The sequence below is a fragment of the Capra hircus genome, assembly GCF_001704415.2.
Source record: "Capra hircus breed San Clemente chromosome X unlocalized genomic scaffold, ASM170441v1, whole genome shotgun sequence".
NCBI lineage: Eukaryota > Metazoa > Chordata > Mammalia > Artiodactyla > Bovidae > Capra > Capra hircus.
In genome coordinates this window covers 47,918,805-47,937,244 of record NW_017189516.1, presented here as the reverse complement: position 1 = coordinate 47,937,244, position 18,440 = coordinate 47,918,805, and the positions used below count along the sequence as shown (strand labels likewise).

At 39.2% G+C, this 18,440-nt stretch overlaps 1 protein-coding gene across 1 annotated transcript in view; it reads left to right on the top strand.

The window, feature by feature from the left end:
- Positions 1–422: 422 nt before the first annotated feature.
- PHEX (phosphate regulating endopeptidase homolog, X-linked) overlaps positions 423–18,440 on the top strand; it is a 71,620-nt gene continuing 53,602 nt past the window's right edge. Inside the window, exons 1-2 of the mRNA XM_018044036.1 lie at positions 423–562; positions 11,780–11,883. Of these exons, the coding sequence (XP_017899525.1) occupies positions 527–562; positions 11,780–11,883 (140 nt within the window). The 5' untranslated portion in view covers positions 423–526. The remainder of the gene's footprint in view (positions 563–11,779; positions 11,884–18,440) is intronic.

The window sequence follows — 18,440 nt, the reverse complement described above, 5'->3', positions numbered from 1 at the left end:
AGCTCCGTGCAACTACTCACCATCTCTCTGGCGTACGCTTTGTTTTTCATCTCCTTGACTTTGCCCCTGCTGTTTCCTCTCCTGGAATTCCTTCCTCTTAGTTCTGCATTTTGAAATCCCAGCCATTCTCTGAGACTCAGTTTGATCCCCTTCTCCATTAAGCATTTTTCCCATGAGGAAATAGTATCTGCTCTGGACTTCATTAACAATATTGTCTATAAATGCAGTTATCTATTTATAGATAATATTGTCTGTATCTAAACCTTTATGTTCAATTATATAGTTCTTTGCTACATTCACTATACTTTTAACATATTGAGGGAAGGGACTTAGATTTTTTTAAATTTCTTGTCCTTCACAGTTGATTACATATAGTAGATATTCAGTAAATAGAGTTTTCAGATGAAGGTTACATTCTTACATCCTGTGATTATTAATGACTTAAGTGCTGAAATTCTGACATCATTTTTTTTCCTTTTTATAGGCAAGAGCTGTTTTGGCAAAAGTTGGCTATCCTGAGTTTATAATGAATGATACTCACATTAATGAAGACCTCAAGGCAGTAAGTGCTAAATTTACTATATTTCTTTTTTTTTTCTCCTGGCAAGTTGTACTGGTCTCATGCCTTTCTACTAACCCAAGTCTAGGCAATTAAATCTGGTTGTGCCATAAAGCACCAACTTTTCATTCATTCCTTGGCTAGATATGAGCCTCATTATGCCAGACATATCATAAGATTCAGAGCAGATTCACAATAAAGCAAGTGTCAGAAAGAATGTGTACCTGAGTGGGTACCGTAAAGCAAATGGATTTGGATTTGGTCTAATTTGATCATAAAGGAAAGAGTTAAGAAAACTGAGTATTTTACAATTAACGTACATGTTCTAATGGTGAATATATGATGTTTGTTGTTAAATAGTCTATGTGCTTCATTCATAGTAAATGATTAGTAATAAATCTTGCCTGTTGTGAGTTAACTTCATTAAACTTTATGAGTGTTTTGGCAAACTAAGTGCATATACATATGATTCTATAATTTATTGTGAATTGGACTGTATATTTATAGTAAGTTTCTGATGGAGAAATAATCATTTTTATTCTAATATTATGGGACATATATTTTTCAGTAGATACATTTGTTGCAGGCCTTTCTAATCATAACCACTGTCACTTGCTTTCCTACAGATAATTCTGTTAAAGAACTTTTCTTCATCACAAAACCCCTCTTTTTACCACTCACTAGATTTTCTTGAAAAAGTAGTTTTAAAAAAATTAATTAAATAACTATTGTTCTGTAATGTAGCTCTTTCCTGAGATTGTGGTTTAACAAGCAATCCTAGCTTTGTACATGAACATTGGAATTTTATAAGATCATCCAAAAGTGAGTGAAAACTTTAATTTGAAAGTTTCTCCATTGGGCTCCAAGATATGGCCTTCCAAAGTATTGATCTGGTTGCTGTAGAGGAAAATAATTGTGCTTCACAGTATCCCAGAGCTCTGACAGCCCATCTTATTACACATTGTTTTGATCCTGAAAAATCTCACTATGACTATGATGATGAAAGATACTGACACATTTGCCACATTCATGTACATTATCTTTTAAACACCACACTGAACCTGTGAAATAAATGGTGTTTATCTGGGTATTGCAGAAAAGGCCATAGAGACTCAAAGTAGTTAATTGATTTCCTCAGTGCCCTCCAAGCATCAGAGCCAGGACTGAAATCTGGGTCTAGGGAACTCTGCTTGTAATCAGAGAAGGGGTTTTGCAGGGTTCTTGTCAGGCACCCCTGCTGGAGGAACAGAGGAGTGAGCTGAAGAGTGGATGGGAACTGCTTTCCCAGAGCTGGTTGGGTTGAGATGAGTGAAGGGATGGAGGTCATATTGTTAACTGGGTAAGAGCACAGCCTTTGGAGTGATTCTGGCACTTCCATTTACTAGTTATTTGAGCTTGTGCAAGTTTTTAAAATTCAGTTGGCTTCCTTTTGGTTATCTAAAGACTGGAGATAATAATAGCCAAGTCTATCATTGTTGAAAAGATTAAGTGAGATTCATTTCAATTGCTCAGTCATGTCCAACTCTTTGCGACCCCATGGACTGCAGCACGCCATGCCTCCCTGTCCATCACCAACTCCTGGAGCTTACTCAAACTCATGTCCATTGAGTCGGTGATGCCATCCAACCATCTCATTCTCTGTCATCCCCTTCTCCTGCCCTCAATCTTTCCCAGCATCAGGGTCTTTTCAAATGAGTCAGTTCTTCACATCAGGTGGCCAAAGTATTGGAGTTTCAGCTTTAGCATCAGTCCTTCCAATGAACACCCAGGACTGATCTCCTTTAGGATGAACTGTTGATCTCCTTGAGTTGAAGGGACTCTCAAGACTCTTCTCCAACACCACAGTTCAAAGGCATCAATTCTTCAGCCCTCAGCTTTCTTTATAGTCCAACTCTCACATCTATATATGACTACTGGAAAAACCATAGCTTTGACTAGATGGACCTTTGTCGGCAAAGTAATGTTTCTGCTTTCTAATATGCTGTCTAGGTTTGTCATAACTTTTCTTCCAAGGAGCAAGCATCTTTTAAATGAGATTAAATAAGTGTAAAAGCACCTAGCATAATGTCTGGCACATAAGTCATCTCCCTATAAATGATAGCTATAACTTAGCAGCAATGAGAACTATTGTTGCTAAGAAGAGTATCACCAGGTCACAAAGCACCTCAGCAGGAGAACCTGGAGAATTACATGTGATTGGCAAACATCTCAAGTCAGGACTGCAGAGGAGGGGACTGCCCTGGTGGTCTAGTGGTTGAGAATCCGTCTTCTAATACTGGGGACGTGGATTCGATCCCTGGTTGGGGAACTAAGATCCCACGTGCTGTGGAGCAGCTAAGCCTGTGCGCCGCAGCTCCTGAGCCTGCACACTGGGACTGCGGAGCCTGTGTGCTCTGTGTGCACTAGAGAGAAGCCTGCACTGCTGCAGTGAAAGGCGCTGTGCACTGCAGCTAAGACTCAGCGCAGCCGAAAAGACATATTTTGTAAAAAAAGAATGCAGGTGAGAAGATGTGAGACGCAGTTTGTTGTAGTGGTTATGAACATGGATCCTGGGATCAAAGTGTCTGGAGTTAAATCACTATTCTTCTGTTTTCTAGCTGTGCGACCTGAGGTAGGTTATACTATCTCTCTGTGCCTCAGTTTACTCATCTCAGTTTCCTCATATTAAAATGGAGATAGTAATAATCCTTGCCTTCAGTTCCGTTCAGTGCAGTTCAGTTGCTTAGTCATGTCTGACTCTTTGTGGCCTGATGGACTGCAGCACACCAGGCTTCCCTGTCCATCACCAACTCTGTCCATGACCAGTCCCTGCCTATAGGGCTGCTAGGAGGCTCAGATAAGTTAACATAATTAAAGCATATAGAACTGGTCCTGGCATACAGGAAGCACTCTAGAAATGTTAGTTATAGCTTCTTCAATTTTCACTTCCGATAGTAAATTATTTTGGTTTGGAGAAGTCATTACAAATTAACACATATAATATCCATGTGCCTGAAATTGATTTAAGAGGCTGCACAGATGGAACAGTCTCAAGCCTTAATCCAATAAGATAGCATTCAGGGCTCATTCACAGTGTTTAGTTGATCAAGTTTTGTTGGCAGTCTGCTGCTGTTTAAAGTGAATGCCCCAAATTTAAGAGTTCAGTAAATGTAGTACCTTTTGTGAAAAGAGACAAGACGCCAGACAGGATGCAATGTTAGGTATATTTCCTCATGTCCCCACAGCCTGAACTGAAGACATTATACACCAAGATTTTAAAGTACTCTTGTAAAGAAATGGCTTTCATCAAACTCATTACTGAGATAGACACAATTACACCACAGAATTTCTAACAGTTTAAAAAAAGACAGTGAAAAAAATACAAATGCAAGAAGCAAAAAATCCATTTCTGTTCAGAAACTGATAAAGAAAACCTGAAAATAGGTGAAGGATGCTTGGTGTGATAGATAGTAACAGTGTCACCAAGGTTAATAGCAAAAGGACTAAAGTATTGCTGATACACAATGGGACTGTGTTTTCAGTTTTGAGAAATATGTAGATAAGGACTACTATAGGGCCTCTGAGAAATTTCTGGTAATACAAACTCTGGACAGGAAAGGCTGTTGCAAATGAAAAGCAGTTTACTTTATTTGTTGCAAGTAAAAATGTGATTTATCAGGCACAAACACAAAAGGAAAGATAGGGACTGGGGAATGGATTAGATAAAAGTCAAGGAGAAATTGATCATTGGAACATAGAGAAAGCAAGGAAATTCCAGAGAAATATCTACTTCTATTTCATTGATAAAGCCTTTGATTGTGTGGATCACAACACTTTGTGGAAAATTCTGAAAGATATGGGAATACCAGATCACCTTACCTGCCTCCTGAGAAACCTGTATGTGGGTCAAGAAGCAATAGTTAGAATGTTACATGGAACAACTAACTGGTTAAAAATTGGGAAAGGAGTATGACAAGGCTGTATATTGTTACCCTTCTTATTTAACTTATATGCAGAGTACATCATGCGAAATGCCAGGCTAGGTGAATCGCAGCCTGGAATCAAAATTGCTGGGAGAAATATCCACAACTTCAGATATGCAGATGATACCACTCTAATGGCAGAGAGTGAAGAGGAACTAAAGAGCCTCTTGATGAGGGTGAAAGAGGAGAGTGAAAAAGCTGGCTTAAAACTCAACATTCAAAAAACAAAGATCATGGCATCTGGTCCCATCACTTCATGGCAAATAGAAGCACAAAAAGTGAAAGCAGTGACAGATTTCATTTTCTTGGACTCCAAAATCAGTGTGGATGGTGACTGCAGCCATGAAATTAAAAGATGCTTGCTCCTTGGAAGGAAAGCTATGGCAAACCTAGACAGTGTATTAAAAAGCAAAGGCTTCACTTTGCTGACAAAGGTCTGTCTAGTCAAAGCTATGGTTTTTCCAGTAGTTATGTATGGTTGTGAGCATTGGACCATAAAGAAAGCTGAGCACCAAAGAACTGATGTCTTTGAATTGTGGTGCTGAAGAAGACTCTTGAGAGTCCCCTGGACTGAAGGGAGATCAACCCAGTCAATCTTAAATGAAATCAATCCTGAATATTCATTGGAAGGGTTGATGGCCACCTGATGCAAAGAGCCAACTCATTGGAAAAGACCCTGATGCTGGGAAAGATTGAAGGAAACAGGAAAAGAAGGCAGCAGAGGATGAGATGGTTGGATAGCATCATGAACTCAATGGACATGAATTTGAGCAAACTTTGGGAATTTGTGGAAGACAGAGAAGCCTAGCATGCTATAGTCTGAGGGTTCATAAAGAGTTGTACACAATTGAGTGTCTGAGCAACAGCAACAACAAAGAGAAGGCTGAAAACTGAAGTTGGGGTCATGTGGAGATAAGAGCACATGGAAAAGAACTCACAGGAAAATGTAAAGAATTAGAAAAAAAATGTTTCTTCTGAGCATGACAGGGTAAACTAAGATAGCCAGCAAAGTATTTCTGAGCAGCAGTCTTTTTGTAGTCTTTTAAAAGAGCAAGAAAGGCAATGCCCTCTATGTGAACCTCCAGTAGTGTACAGGCTTCCCTGGTGGCTCAGATCCTGAAGAATCTGCCTGCAATGCAGGAGACACAAGTTCAGTCCCTGGGTCGGGAAGATCCCCTGGAGAAGGGAATGGCTACTCACTCTAGTATTCTTGCCCGGAGAACTCCATGGACAGAAAAGCCTGGTGGGCTACAGTCCATGGGATTGCAAAGAGTCAGACACGACTGAGTGACTAACACGCACACACCAGTAGTGTACAGGAAAGCCTGCTACTCAGTGCAAAAAGAAAGATACCAGTCTACGTTCAAATAAACCTTATAAAGTGTACCTTCACCGCTCCTTAATGGAGAGAGACACAAGAATGAGTTTTTCCCAATTTGGGGGAGATTTCTGTATCAGTCAGGAAAGCCAAACAACACTAGCTATTTCAAAGAGAGGAGATTTAATACAGGAAATAGGTTGGAAGGTGAGGTAAACCAGAGATTAATAACTTTTTCAGGAAGCAGTGATCTCCCTTGTGTCTAGGGATGCAAAAGGGAGGAGGTGGTGGTACCATCGAGAGCAGAGGAGGAACTGCCACTCCAGAATCATTGCTGGAAGAAAGGAGAAAGAGGAACCGCAGAGAACAAACACAGCATCCTTTCCCCTCCTGCCACCTGCTGGTTTCCCTCAGTGCCTCCTATTGGCAGGAAGCCAACTGGCAATGGCGCCTGGGAAACATGGTTTTCAGATTCACAGCCTAGCGTTACAGAACCGAGTAAAAGAGCGTGCACGTATCTGAGAGACAACAGGTAAATAATCGAGCCCATTAGGCGCATCACTCACTGTTGTGAAAGCCAGTGGCGAATTACAGTAGGAGCTCAAGTCAGAATCATAGCCGGCATCCATTTACTTAGGAGAACTGAGTGAGTCAAAGTCGCTCAGTCGTGTCTGACTCTTTGCGACCCTGTAGACTATATAGTCCATGGAATTGTCCAGGCCAGAATACTGGAGTGGGTAGCCTTTCCCTTCTCCAGGGGATCTTCCCAATCCAGGGATCGAACCCAGGTCTCCCACATGGCAGGCAGATTCTTTACCAGCTGAGCTATCAGACTTAGGAGAATAGGATGTGGGTAATTTTTCAGAGATCAGTGTTTCTGGTGAGTGATACACACATACATTTGATACATAGACATAAATATGTGAATAGAGATGTCTAGGTAATATGGGAACCCACATAATGTTCTCTGGGGCAGGTATTGGTCTACTCTTACCAATGAGATACGTGTGTTTATGTGTGAATATGTTTTATGTGTGCATAAATGACAGAGAGTGCTGCTGCCACTATGCAAGAGTGAGGTGATACTTAGGTGGAGTGCTCTAGAAAAACAGGTTGTTGAAACCATTCTGTACTCCTTGGTAAAAACACAAAATGAACCATTGTGGCCAACTGTCTCAAGTGATCTCTGGCCCTCATGACCCTGGAAAGGCAAGAATGGGCACTGGAGGGAGGTGCACTGGTGCCCACCAGCCTTGTAGCCCATCCCCCATCCCTCCTGCACCCCAGCCTCCATCTTCAGTGCTCCGCTGGCTACAGCAAACCGAGACTTCCCTTTATCCCCAGTGGTGGCAGCGGGCCGTCTGGTTTCATCTGGTTCCTGGTTGGTGTGGTAGTTGATGCTCCCTCAGAGTCACCCTTACGTGGCTGTGTGTGGGAATTCTATCTTCTGCAGTGTTCTGTATATATAGGTTGTTAAACATTGTGAACACCATCCCTGTATGTAGGTGTGTATATATGTATACATACATAACCACTTACAGCAAAGCCATCTAAACACAGCGATCTTGCATATTACTTAGCTATTTAAATAAAGGAAAACATAATTCTAAAATCTGGATTCCATTGACGTTTTCACAGTTCTTTGCTGCCTAAAATAAAATCTTTCCTAGAGGTGTCTGGATATATCGCTGAGTACGTTTGAATGGGTTAACTTAAAAAGTAGTTTAGAATCTGTACTTCCCGTTGGCTCATGTAGTATCTTGAAAGTGAAAGTAAAGTTGCTAAGTCGTGTCTGACTCTTTGTGACCCCATGGACTGTAGCCTCCAGGCTCCTCCATCCATGGGATTTTCCAGGCAAGAGTACTGGAATGGGTTGCCATCTCCTTCTCCAAATGTCTTATCAACTTGTATTTACTGATCCTACAGAGAAGCTGAATACATTGCCTTGTTTTGCCCTTATTATGTGTTCCACACCTTTGAGAAGGGTAATAGTTTTATTCTTCTATTTAGTCTGTTGCATTTGGTGCTAAGCATCCAGGATAGGGTGTCCACCAAGAGAAAGTCAGATTCCCCTAGATTTTATCTTCTGGACAGCTATTCTTAAAAAATGACATGAGAGCCCCAATAAAAGTCCGGAGATACAATTGATTGAAAGTCATTATCAACTTGACCTAGATTGTCACCAGTAACTGAAAGGACAAGAGACTTTTGAGCCAATTATTGTCCCTTTCAAAGTTAAAACATTTTGGGGGAAGATCACAAGTGGTTCTGAAATATTCATGCACATTCATTCTTGTTGCTATCTCTACAACAAGCAGAACTTTCCCAATGGTTGCTAGGTTTCATAGTTTTTTCTCCTTCAGGATCCTAGTGAAATAATTGAAATTATCACAGTATTATCACCTGATGGAAAATTTGAGAAATAGAGAAAAGGAATGAAAAAAACCCTGAATGTTGGTATTCAAACATAATAATACATACTTCTGTTTAAGTGTGTTATTTTGTCTTTCCATTTTTGTATAGCTGTAATTGATGCTTATATATAATTTTGTACACTGACCTTTACAGTTGATAGATTGTTTTGTCCTTGTCTTCCATAGCCTTCATTACCATTATTTTAACAGCTGTCTGACAGTAAGTAAACTGTACCCTGATTTATTTAATCACAGCTTCTCCTCCTCCTTCCCTGTGCTCTTTCTGTTGAATCATCAGTTTTCTTATTAGGGCCAGTGAAAATAACATTGAAGTAGGAACCTAATGATGTGGACTGAATGACTTAGCCAGGTTCTGTAATCTCTCCATCTCTGGTTCCCATATGGTCCTTTCCTATCCCCAAACACTCAACCTGTCTTACAGGAGAAGGTAAAAATTGTCCCCTATTACCTGTGATTTCCATTGAATAAATGGCAGCCCACTCCAGTATTCTTGCCTGGAGAATCCTGTCGACAGGGGAGCCTGGTGGGCTGCTGTCCCTAGGGTCACATAGAGTCAGACATGACTGAAGTGACTTAGCATGCATGCATGCGCTGGAGAAGAAAATGGCAACCCACTCCAGTATTCTTGCCTGGAGAATCCCAGGGACAAGAGGAGCTTGGTGGGCTGCTGTCTCTGGGGTCGCACAGTCGGACACGACTGAAGCGACTTAGCAGCAGCAGCATTATCTGTGATTTCCATTGAATAAATAGAATAGATGAACCAAACCAGGCTAAGAAATAGAAGCTATGCTCAGTTTAATAATAAAAACAATTTAAAATGTATCCTCTGAACATAGGTAAGCTGTTGGCACATTGTCATTATTTGCCTCCAAGTTTTGTTCTCCATGATCATTTCCATGGCTATGGTAGGACCATATTTATTTAAAGTATTTTTAGACTTGGAACTCCTTTTTTTTTTTTAAGCAAATTTTGCATTTAACAGCTGTAGAACAACCTGCATGTCAAGGTTTTTTTTTTTTTTTCTTTCCCCCAAATGGAACAGGAAAGTACCATTAGCAAACTCTTCTAAAAGTAACAAGTGACCCCATTGATAGTACAAAAAAAGTTAGTATATTTGAAGGAAATTCCTTTGGGAGCATTTTCCAGAACATGCTCTGAACCCAAGAACATATCTGAATTTTCTATCAGTTGCAATCATATTCTAAAAATTCTGACAGAGCTGTGTTGGGAACAAAAGCTAAAAAATAATTGAACAGTGGACACATCTTTTAACTTTGTGATCTGGGAATGTATTAGGATTGCTAGTTAAGGTCATTTATTTGAACAAGGAATTTACTCTGTTTCATCTGAGGCTGAGTGTAAACATCTACCTAAAATGCAATTGATTTTTAAGATTCCTCTTTATTATAAAGCATTTCAAACATCAAAAAAGCATATAAAATCATACTTCGAACACCTCAAGCTTTAACATATATCAAACATACTTCCCATATTAGCTGTATACATGCATACATACATTTTAAATGAATAAAGCGGATACATTGGAAATTCTTTGTGTAATCCTCCTTGATCTAATGTCCTTCCCTGCCTGTCTCCTTCCCCCCAGGCTGTCTTCTTCCCTAGATATCCTCTCTTGAATTCAGTGTTTCTCATTCTCATGCATTTCTTTATGCTTCTGCTACATACATATGTGCCCATAAACAACATATAGTATTATTTAATTAGTTTAAAGTTTTAAAGTTCTCTAATGCATACAACTAGTCTAATGTTCTCAGCATTGCCTTTGAAATTATTTCATGTTCACACATAGAGACAATTTGTTTAGACTTCTGTGCTGTAGTCTATTAGGTGACTATACCTTGGTTTATTTATCAGCCACCACCCCTAAGAGGATTGAAAGTGAAGTCGCTCAGTCGTGTCGGACTCTTTGCGACCCCATGGACGGTAGCCCACCAGGCTCTTCCGTCCATGGGATTCTCCAGGCAAGAATACTGGAGTGGGTTGCCATTTCCTTCTCCAGGGGATCTTCCCGACCCAGGGATCGAACCCAGGTCTCCCACATTGCAGGCAGACGCTTTAACCTCTGAGCCACCAGGGAAGCCCAAGAGGATTGAGGGAGGGACAATTTGAAGTCTTACCTCTATACCTTGTTGGCCAGCTGGATTGCCAAAGATGCCAGGATTTGATCCTTTCATTCCTGCCTCTCTCACTCTCTGTGGCTTTAGTTGTTTTATTCTTTTCTGTATATATTGGCATGGTCCCCTGGAAGGATTGCTAAGATGAGTAATTAAAGTTAAGCTAAGATGAGTAACAAAAGTTACTCTGCAGACAAAATGAATATCCATGATATGTGAGGGAAAAGAGGAACTTGAGCCAGACATTGGCCAACAAACAGGCTGTTGTCAAGTTTATAACTGTCAAGTTGTATATATTCATTCGTATCTGTGATGTGATGCCTCTGGGTCTCATATACCTTCATTTGCTGTATTTTAATTTTTGCTTTTAAGAATATCATGGCTTAAATTTACAAAAATTTTACAGCTAATAAAATATGATTACTCTGGATTATTTGCTTCTTCAAATGTGTATTATCCTTATTTTATTCACTACATTTTAATATATTTAAAACCGAAGTATCAGGGAGCACTATAAACCATTGCTTTTACTGTTACACAGATACTATTTACAATATTTAAGTACTGCTAGTTTTATAGATAGTGCCTATAGAATTAAAACTGTCTGCCATTCTCCTTCCAACAAAAAGGAACTCAAGAATCAATTATGTCTTTTTCCCTAGTTTAATAGATAGCATTGTTGTGAGCTATCAACTTCCTGTTTTTCTATGTAAGCTATATATGCTTTGCTTCTGTCATTTCATGAATTTTTAGTGACCAGATCATTTTTGAGTGTTGATAGATAATTTCAGTTAATAATTAAATTATTCTAGTGACTCTTAGGGTAGAAAATCAGTCTGAATCACTTTCATTTTTTTTCCATTCATGAACAAATACTGATTATAATAAATTGGATTTTGCCATTTGGCTAAATTATCATCTATGAACTAAACGAGGTTTCAGCTGACTAAACTGAGTGTTATTAGAAGAACCTATATATGACAGATAAATAAAGTACACATTTTTAAAAAAGATAAAGAAGTCATGTGGGCAAAGAAATTTGAAACCTAATATGTTCTATAAAGGTTAAAGTAGATTTTTCAGTTATAAAGCAAATGAAATGCATTGTAAATTAGTGCAGCTTCTCTTATTTTTTTAAAAATGTAATCCAGAATTGACCATATTGATTTTTGAGCTTTTTATTTTAAGAGAAAAATCACTGAGGTGAAATTTCATGGTTTTGTGAATACTGGTTAACCGGTGATGGCTGAGAGATGATGCGAGGAGTGCAGTGTCTGCTGGCTGCTCTTTTGTGTGCTGAATTCTTTTTTTTTTAGAGCCATCTCTTGTCTACACTTAGAACAGTGATGGTTGTGGTTTGTTTTATTCAGATCAAGTTTTCAGAATCTGACTACTTTGGCAACGTCCTGCAAACCCGCAAGTATTTAGCACAGACTGATTTCTTCTGGCTGAGAAAAGCTGTTCCCAAAACAGAGTGAGTAAAAAAAAAAAGAAGAAATTAAAAGTGAAATAGATAAATATGTTGATGGGTAGTGGAGTCTCTTTAGATCAAACTTTGTAATTCCCCTCAAGTCAGAGTAGCTGGCTTGCTAATTATTTTGGTTTGGCAAAATCTGTGTTACCTTTTAGCAACTCTTATTTCTGATGTTGTATGAATCAGTTGTTCAATCTCGTTATGACTTCCCCACTCCTAGCATCAATACATATCAAAAGAAGGCTAGTTAAGATACAAATGTTCAAATCATTTCCAGATCTCATTGTGAGGGTGTGTGTGTATATATATTTATAAAAACAAATAAATTGCTCTAGAATTTCACACTCAGGCAGAAATTTTTGAAGATCTTAAAACAAATATCTAAAAAATAAAGTATGATTACAAATGTAGAAATAATTGTATACAGACACACCTCATTTTATTACACTTGGCTTTATCAAACTTTGCAGACAGTGCATTTTTTACAAATTGAAGTTTTGTGGCAACCCTCTGTTTTCAGATGAAGTTTAGCATTTTTTAATGATAAAGTATTTTTAAATTAAGGTATATATATGTTTAGATATAATGCCATCGCACACTTCGTAGACTACAGTATAGTATAAATGTAACTTTTATATGCACTGGGAAACCAAAAAATATTTTGTGATGTTTGCTTTATTATGGCAATCTCTCACTGAACTCACAATCTCTGAGGTATGCCTGTGGTTATGGAATAACTCTAGGATATTTGTTGAGCTAATGCATATCAAAGAACTGATAGCTCTGGTTATTTTCCTTCAGTAGCAGTTGTGATTTATACCGCTCTTCCCAGCTACTGGTAGAAAACTTCTTACAGGTGGGGAGGTTTCACTAGGAACTTTTGGGGTCAGGGCCAGTTGTGATTCTCAATGATCATGATGATGACAGGAACTAAAAAATATTATGTGTTTATAATGTTCTGGAAAGTGACTTATATATTTTAATTCATATTTATCCTCTAGTCAATTCTGTGAGGTGTTGGTTCTATTTATTAGCCCCATTTTACAAAATGAACAAGAGGCTTACAACTGAGAAATTCTTCAGCTCAGGTTTACATTACTTTCCGTTCTGCCTGTTGATATTTGTACTCTGTTCTGCTGTGACCCAGTTCTCCAAGGTTGTTTTCTGTGTCTTCTCCAGATTGGGTAATTTCGTTTGAGCCATCTTCAAATTTACCAGTTCTTTCTTCTGCATTCTCAAATTTGCTTTTGACTCATTAACACATTTTTTGTTTTGATTTTTGTACTTTTCAACTCCAAAAGTTCCATTTGCTTTTTTAAAAAATAGTTTCTATTTCTTTGTTAAGATTCTTTATTGTCATTTGTCATCATATTCTCCATTAATTGTTTGAATACAGTTTATTTTAATTATTTGAGCTAATAATTTTCAATGGCTGCTCTCAAGTCTTTGCTAAATCTAGCATCTGGGCTCACTCAGTCAGTTTTTATTGATTGCTTTTTTTCCTTTTGTACACTTTTTCTTCTAGCATTATTTTTTGTCATTGTTGAAAATGACGTTTTCGATCATGTATTGTAGCAACTGTGGATTCTGATTTATTTTTCTGAGGTTTTTTAAAAAGTAATTTTCCTGGACTTACTCTATAGAATCTATCTTGGCTACAGTTTGTGGCCATGGATGTCTCTACTCACTTTTGAAATTCTTATTTTTGTTTTTTAGCCTCACTTCATGAATGCTGTCTCTGTGTCTACATAGCTTAGTCCTCTGCCAGTTGATCTGTGTCAGAGTTCGGAGTGCATTCCAAGTCACAAGCCGTTCTCAATCACCCTTGCAGTTTACTTTCCACTGGTCTCTGTGGGGTCTCCCCTGTACACATGCCTAATTTCCCACCTAGCCAGGGATGTGTGGAGAGCTTATATCCACGCTTCTGTGACTCTTTCAGTTACACTATCTCCCTTTTACATTTCTGGCTGCTCTATCACTTTCCCCAATGGGAACTGTAACTTCAGGGGAACAAAGGTGTGAGTTTTCCTCATTTGTTTTCTACCAAGTTTATCACTTCTAGCTGACAGAGCTGCAGCTTTCTACCATGACCCCAAGTGAGCTCATCCCCTGTGGCAGCAAAGCTGCTGATTTTCCAGCCAGTCCTATCATAGTCAAATAAGTTCTGATCGAACTGGGAGGGATGGGAGGAGTCCCGGGCAAGAAGGCCACAGACTCTTGTTCTACTTCTTCTTAAGTTCTGGCCATTTTTCAATGTGTTGCTTGCCTTCAGTCAGTCTCCAGGGCCCTAAAATGGTTGCTTGTTGACAATTTTGTCCATTTTTATACCTGGTTTTGGTGGAAAGGATTTGTTGACCTTTTCATATGTCAAAGCTGGGAGCCTGACTTCTGTGGCCCAATGTTTTTTTCATGGCCCATATGTTACCCTTGGCTAATAGTTCTGGTCTCCAGATTTTTCACTGGCTTTTTTATGCTCTCTGGGTCTCTCATTACTCTCTCTTCCAACTCCCACCTCTGTTCCGGCCTCTAGGAAAAACTCTAGGCCCTTGACCATCCCTTGGCTTAAGGCTATGATTATTGCCTCTCCCTCTTAGCCAGGGCTCCCATCTAGCCCTCCTGCCCTCTGCCCTTCAAATCTTTTTACAGCATCCATCTGCAAAGTAAAAGTATTTAACTTTAAGGAGTAGGCCTGAAGCTGAACTCTTCCGCTTACCTATCCCTGACTCCACTCAGAAGCCCAAAGAAAGGAAGCAGAAGGCTTTGGAACTTCTTTGGAAATGATGCATAGCTGATGTGTAGCCAGCTGCCCCACTGTCCTTCATTTTCTCTTCTCATCACAGTATCTTTCAGGGCATCTTGCCTGTTTCATTCTAATCTGAACTATTCAACAGAAATTTTAGATTTAGGATTCTTAAACTAGCTTCTCAAATCTCACAGCTTCACATATTAGTATCTCAGTGAGCAGCTACATGTAATAAGTAAAGTGTTCTGCCCCATCAGGTCTACTTCAGATAAGTTCAAACTCTTGTTTTTGCAACTTATGAAAAATTCAAGCTTCTCACCACTATTTTTGTGAACTCTCAGGGTCTTCTCAGGGTTTCTTCTATATTTGAGATGCTGCCAAGTTAATTTTTAAAATTTCAAAATGTCATTATTCATTTGGATGTGTAGCAAGGCCTGGCTTGCTAATTTAAAAACTCCTAAATGTGCCATTTTAAACATCATCCTAAAATGCCGATGGGCTGTAAGACTCTAATGGCCTTGACTATTTTTAATATTTATGCCTCGGAAAAGTGCTGACTGACTGTGGGCTTAAGCAAACTGTGTGATTTGTGTCTTTTCCTTCTCTGTCAATGAAAACAAATACCTCTTTCACAAGAACATTAAATTGGTTAATGTTTCTGGAAAAGTTCTGCTGGAATGAAAATCAGTGCAGTGCTAGTCATTCTTCAGACCATATGTCTTATTTCAGGGAAAACAACATTAAGAAATTTAAGATTCTCTTTGCATGGTACAGTGGTATGATAGACTTTTTTTTTTAATAGGAAATTTCGGGTGGGTCCTTTTCAGGCATTGTGGCGAATTTTAGCTTCATGATACCTGGTAACTGTAATTGACATCTTTTTAGGTCTGCAAATTCAGGAGTTAATTGAGTGAGGATGATTCTGGAGTAGCTCCACTACACTGGATTTCTTTGAACAGCACATCGTGGTTATATTTCCACAAAGCTCTGAAATAAATGTTTTGCTTCTTTGTGGGTATAGGAGATAAACACCCTTTATCTTTCATTTTCATGGAATCCATTTTAGCTGCACTGATGTGCATTAAGAAGTTTCTAACACGATGGGGAATGTCAGCAAGAATGAAATTAATTGGGTGGTCATCCCTGAAGGTACATATTTAGGGGTTGGTTTTCAGAATTGTCACTTCATCAGCTTGCTTAAAAATAGAGGATTTACTTCACTGCTCAGCTTGAGTCAAAAGTAATTTCTTTCCCTTAGGATCCTCTTTCTTTGACAGAAGTGATTTTAAGCCAGCCTCCCTATTAACTCACTCTCATTCTACTGTGACTAGACATGTCTGGTTTTCTTTTTTCCTCTAGCTTCTGAAAAATTTGTAAAAATACATCAAATGTCTCTACAGATTATGGTCCTGCCCAGAATTAGCCACAGCATGGAATGGGACGGATGCAATCTGCAGGATATGAGAAATAAAGCAGTAAATACGCTATGGTTTTCCCATTCCACATTCCCCTAGACTATCTTTGAGAGTTAATAGGTAAAATGCGAAACTTTAGCTTGACATATATCTATCTTATATTGTTCAAATAAATCAGAGTATCAGTGTCTTTTCCTTTAGATTTTTGCATTTCATCATCATATTCCTTTCACATATCCCACTGTCCAGTACAATTTCATCTCCATATATTTTTGAAATTTATATGAGACCTTTTTCATACCTCATCTACTAAATCCTTCCCCAAATACAGACTGTAGGAACATGGTAAAGACATATCAAAAAGAATTTAAAGCACTTGAATGACACCCTTTGTTTATTTAAGTAGATGTATACATAGTGATGGGCTTCCCTGGTGGCTCAGCGGTAAAGATTCCACTTGCACTGCAGAAAATGCAGGAGACATGGGTTTGATCCCTGGGTGGGGAAGATCCCCTGGAGGAGGGCATGGCAACCCACTCCAGTATTCTTGCTTGGAGAATCCCATGGATAGAGAAGCCTGGCGAGCTACAGTCCATAGGGTCACAAAGAGTCGGACATGACTAAAACGGCTGAGCATGCATGCATGCATACATAGCAATGCAATGATTTAAATAGATTTTAATGAATTTTTGCTCAGCTTATACCACTTAGGCAATAGTCTTAGTCCAAGAGGAGCTTAAAATCTTGTTGGGAGGTAAGTTGTGCAAACTCATATGCTTTCAGGGCCCAATCAGTTAACACATGTTGACGTAGACATGGTAGGGAGTGACGGAGACCATGGAGAATTAGGATTGACTGCATGCCTCATTTGAAGGAATTCTGGTTCGGTGCTTCTAAAACCTCTGTGTTGGGCAAATAAAACATTTTTTTTCTTTTCTGGAGAAATTCAACCCATTGGCTAGGACTTTATCCATGGACAGGCAGCTTTTCAGTGTTTCAGTTACCTTTTGCTGTGTAATGAATCACCCCAAAAATTAGAGGATTAAAGCAGCAATAATTATGCATTTTTCTCTAGCATGGCTCTGGTGGTCACTGGGCCCAGCTGGGTGCTTCTTGCTCGTGGTGTTGCCTGCAGTTGCTGTCAGACAGTGGCAGGGGCCGGAGTCACATGGGAGGCTTCCTGTCCTAGTCTAGAACGATTGATGCTGGCTGTGGTCTGGAAGGCCTGCTCTGGCCTCTCCATGTGTACTGGGCTTCTTTGTGGTGTGCTGATTGAGCAAGAAATTTTGAAGAGCAAGTTTCCCGAAAAAGAAGGACTGAGGGTGCACATGTGTTTACCAGGGGGAGCTTGTATCATCTTTAATTGCCTAGGATTGAAAGTCATGTGGTATTTTTAAAAAAATTCATTTATTTATTTTAATTGGAGGCTAATTACTTTACAGTATTGCAGGGTTTTTTTTTGCCATACGTTGACATGAATCAGCCATGAGTGTACATGTGTTCCCCATCCTGCCCCTCCCTCCCACCTCCCTCCACATCCCATCCCTCAGGTCATCCCAGTGCACCATCCTTGAGCACCCTGTCTCATGCATCATACCTGGACTGGCGATCTATTTCACATATGATAATATACATGTTTCAATGGTGTTCTCTCAAATCATCCCACCCTCACCTCCCACAGAGTCCAAAAGTCTGTTCTTTACATCTGTGTCTCTTGCTGTCTCACATATAGGGTCATCGTTACCATGTTTCTACTATACTGGTATATTTCTACTATATTGGTATATTTCTTTCTGACCTACTTCACTCTGTATAATAGGCTCCAGTTTCATCCACCTCATTAGAACTGATTCAAATACATTCTTTTTAATGGCTGAGTAATATTCCATTGTGTATATGTACCACAGCTTTCTTATCCATTCATCTGCCAATGGATATCTAGGTTGCTTCCATATCCTGTCTATTGTAAGCAGTGCTGTGATGAACATTGGGGTATATGTGTCTCTTTCAATTCTGGTTTCCCAGCAGTGGATTGCTGTGTTGTATGGCAGTTCTATTTCCAGTTTTTTAAGGAATCTCCACACTGTTCTCCTTAGTGGCTGTACAAGTTTGCATTCCCACCAACAGTGTAAGGGGGTTCCCTTTTCTCTGCACCCTTTTCAGCATTTATTGTTTGTAGACTTTTTTTTTTTGGTAGACTTTTTGATAGCAGCCATTCTGACTGGTGTGAGATGGTACCTCATTGTGGTTTTGATTTGCATTTTTCTGATAATGAGTGATGTTGAGCATCTTTTCATGTGTTTGTTAACCATTTGTTTGTCTTCTTTGGAGAAATGTCTGTTTAGTTCTTTGGCCCATTTTGTGGTTGGGTCATTTATTTTTCTGGAATTGAGCTGTAG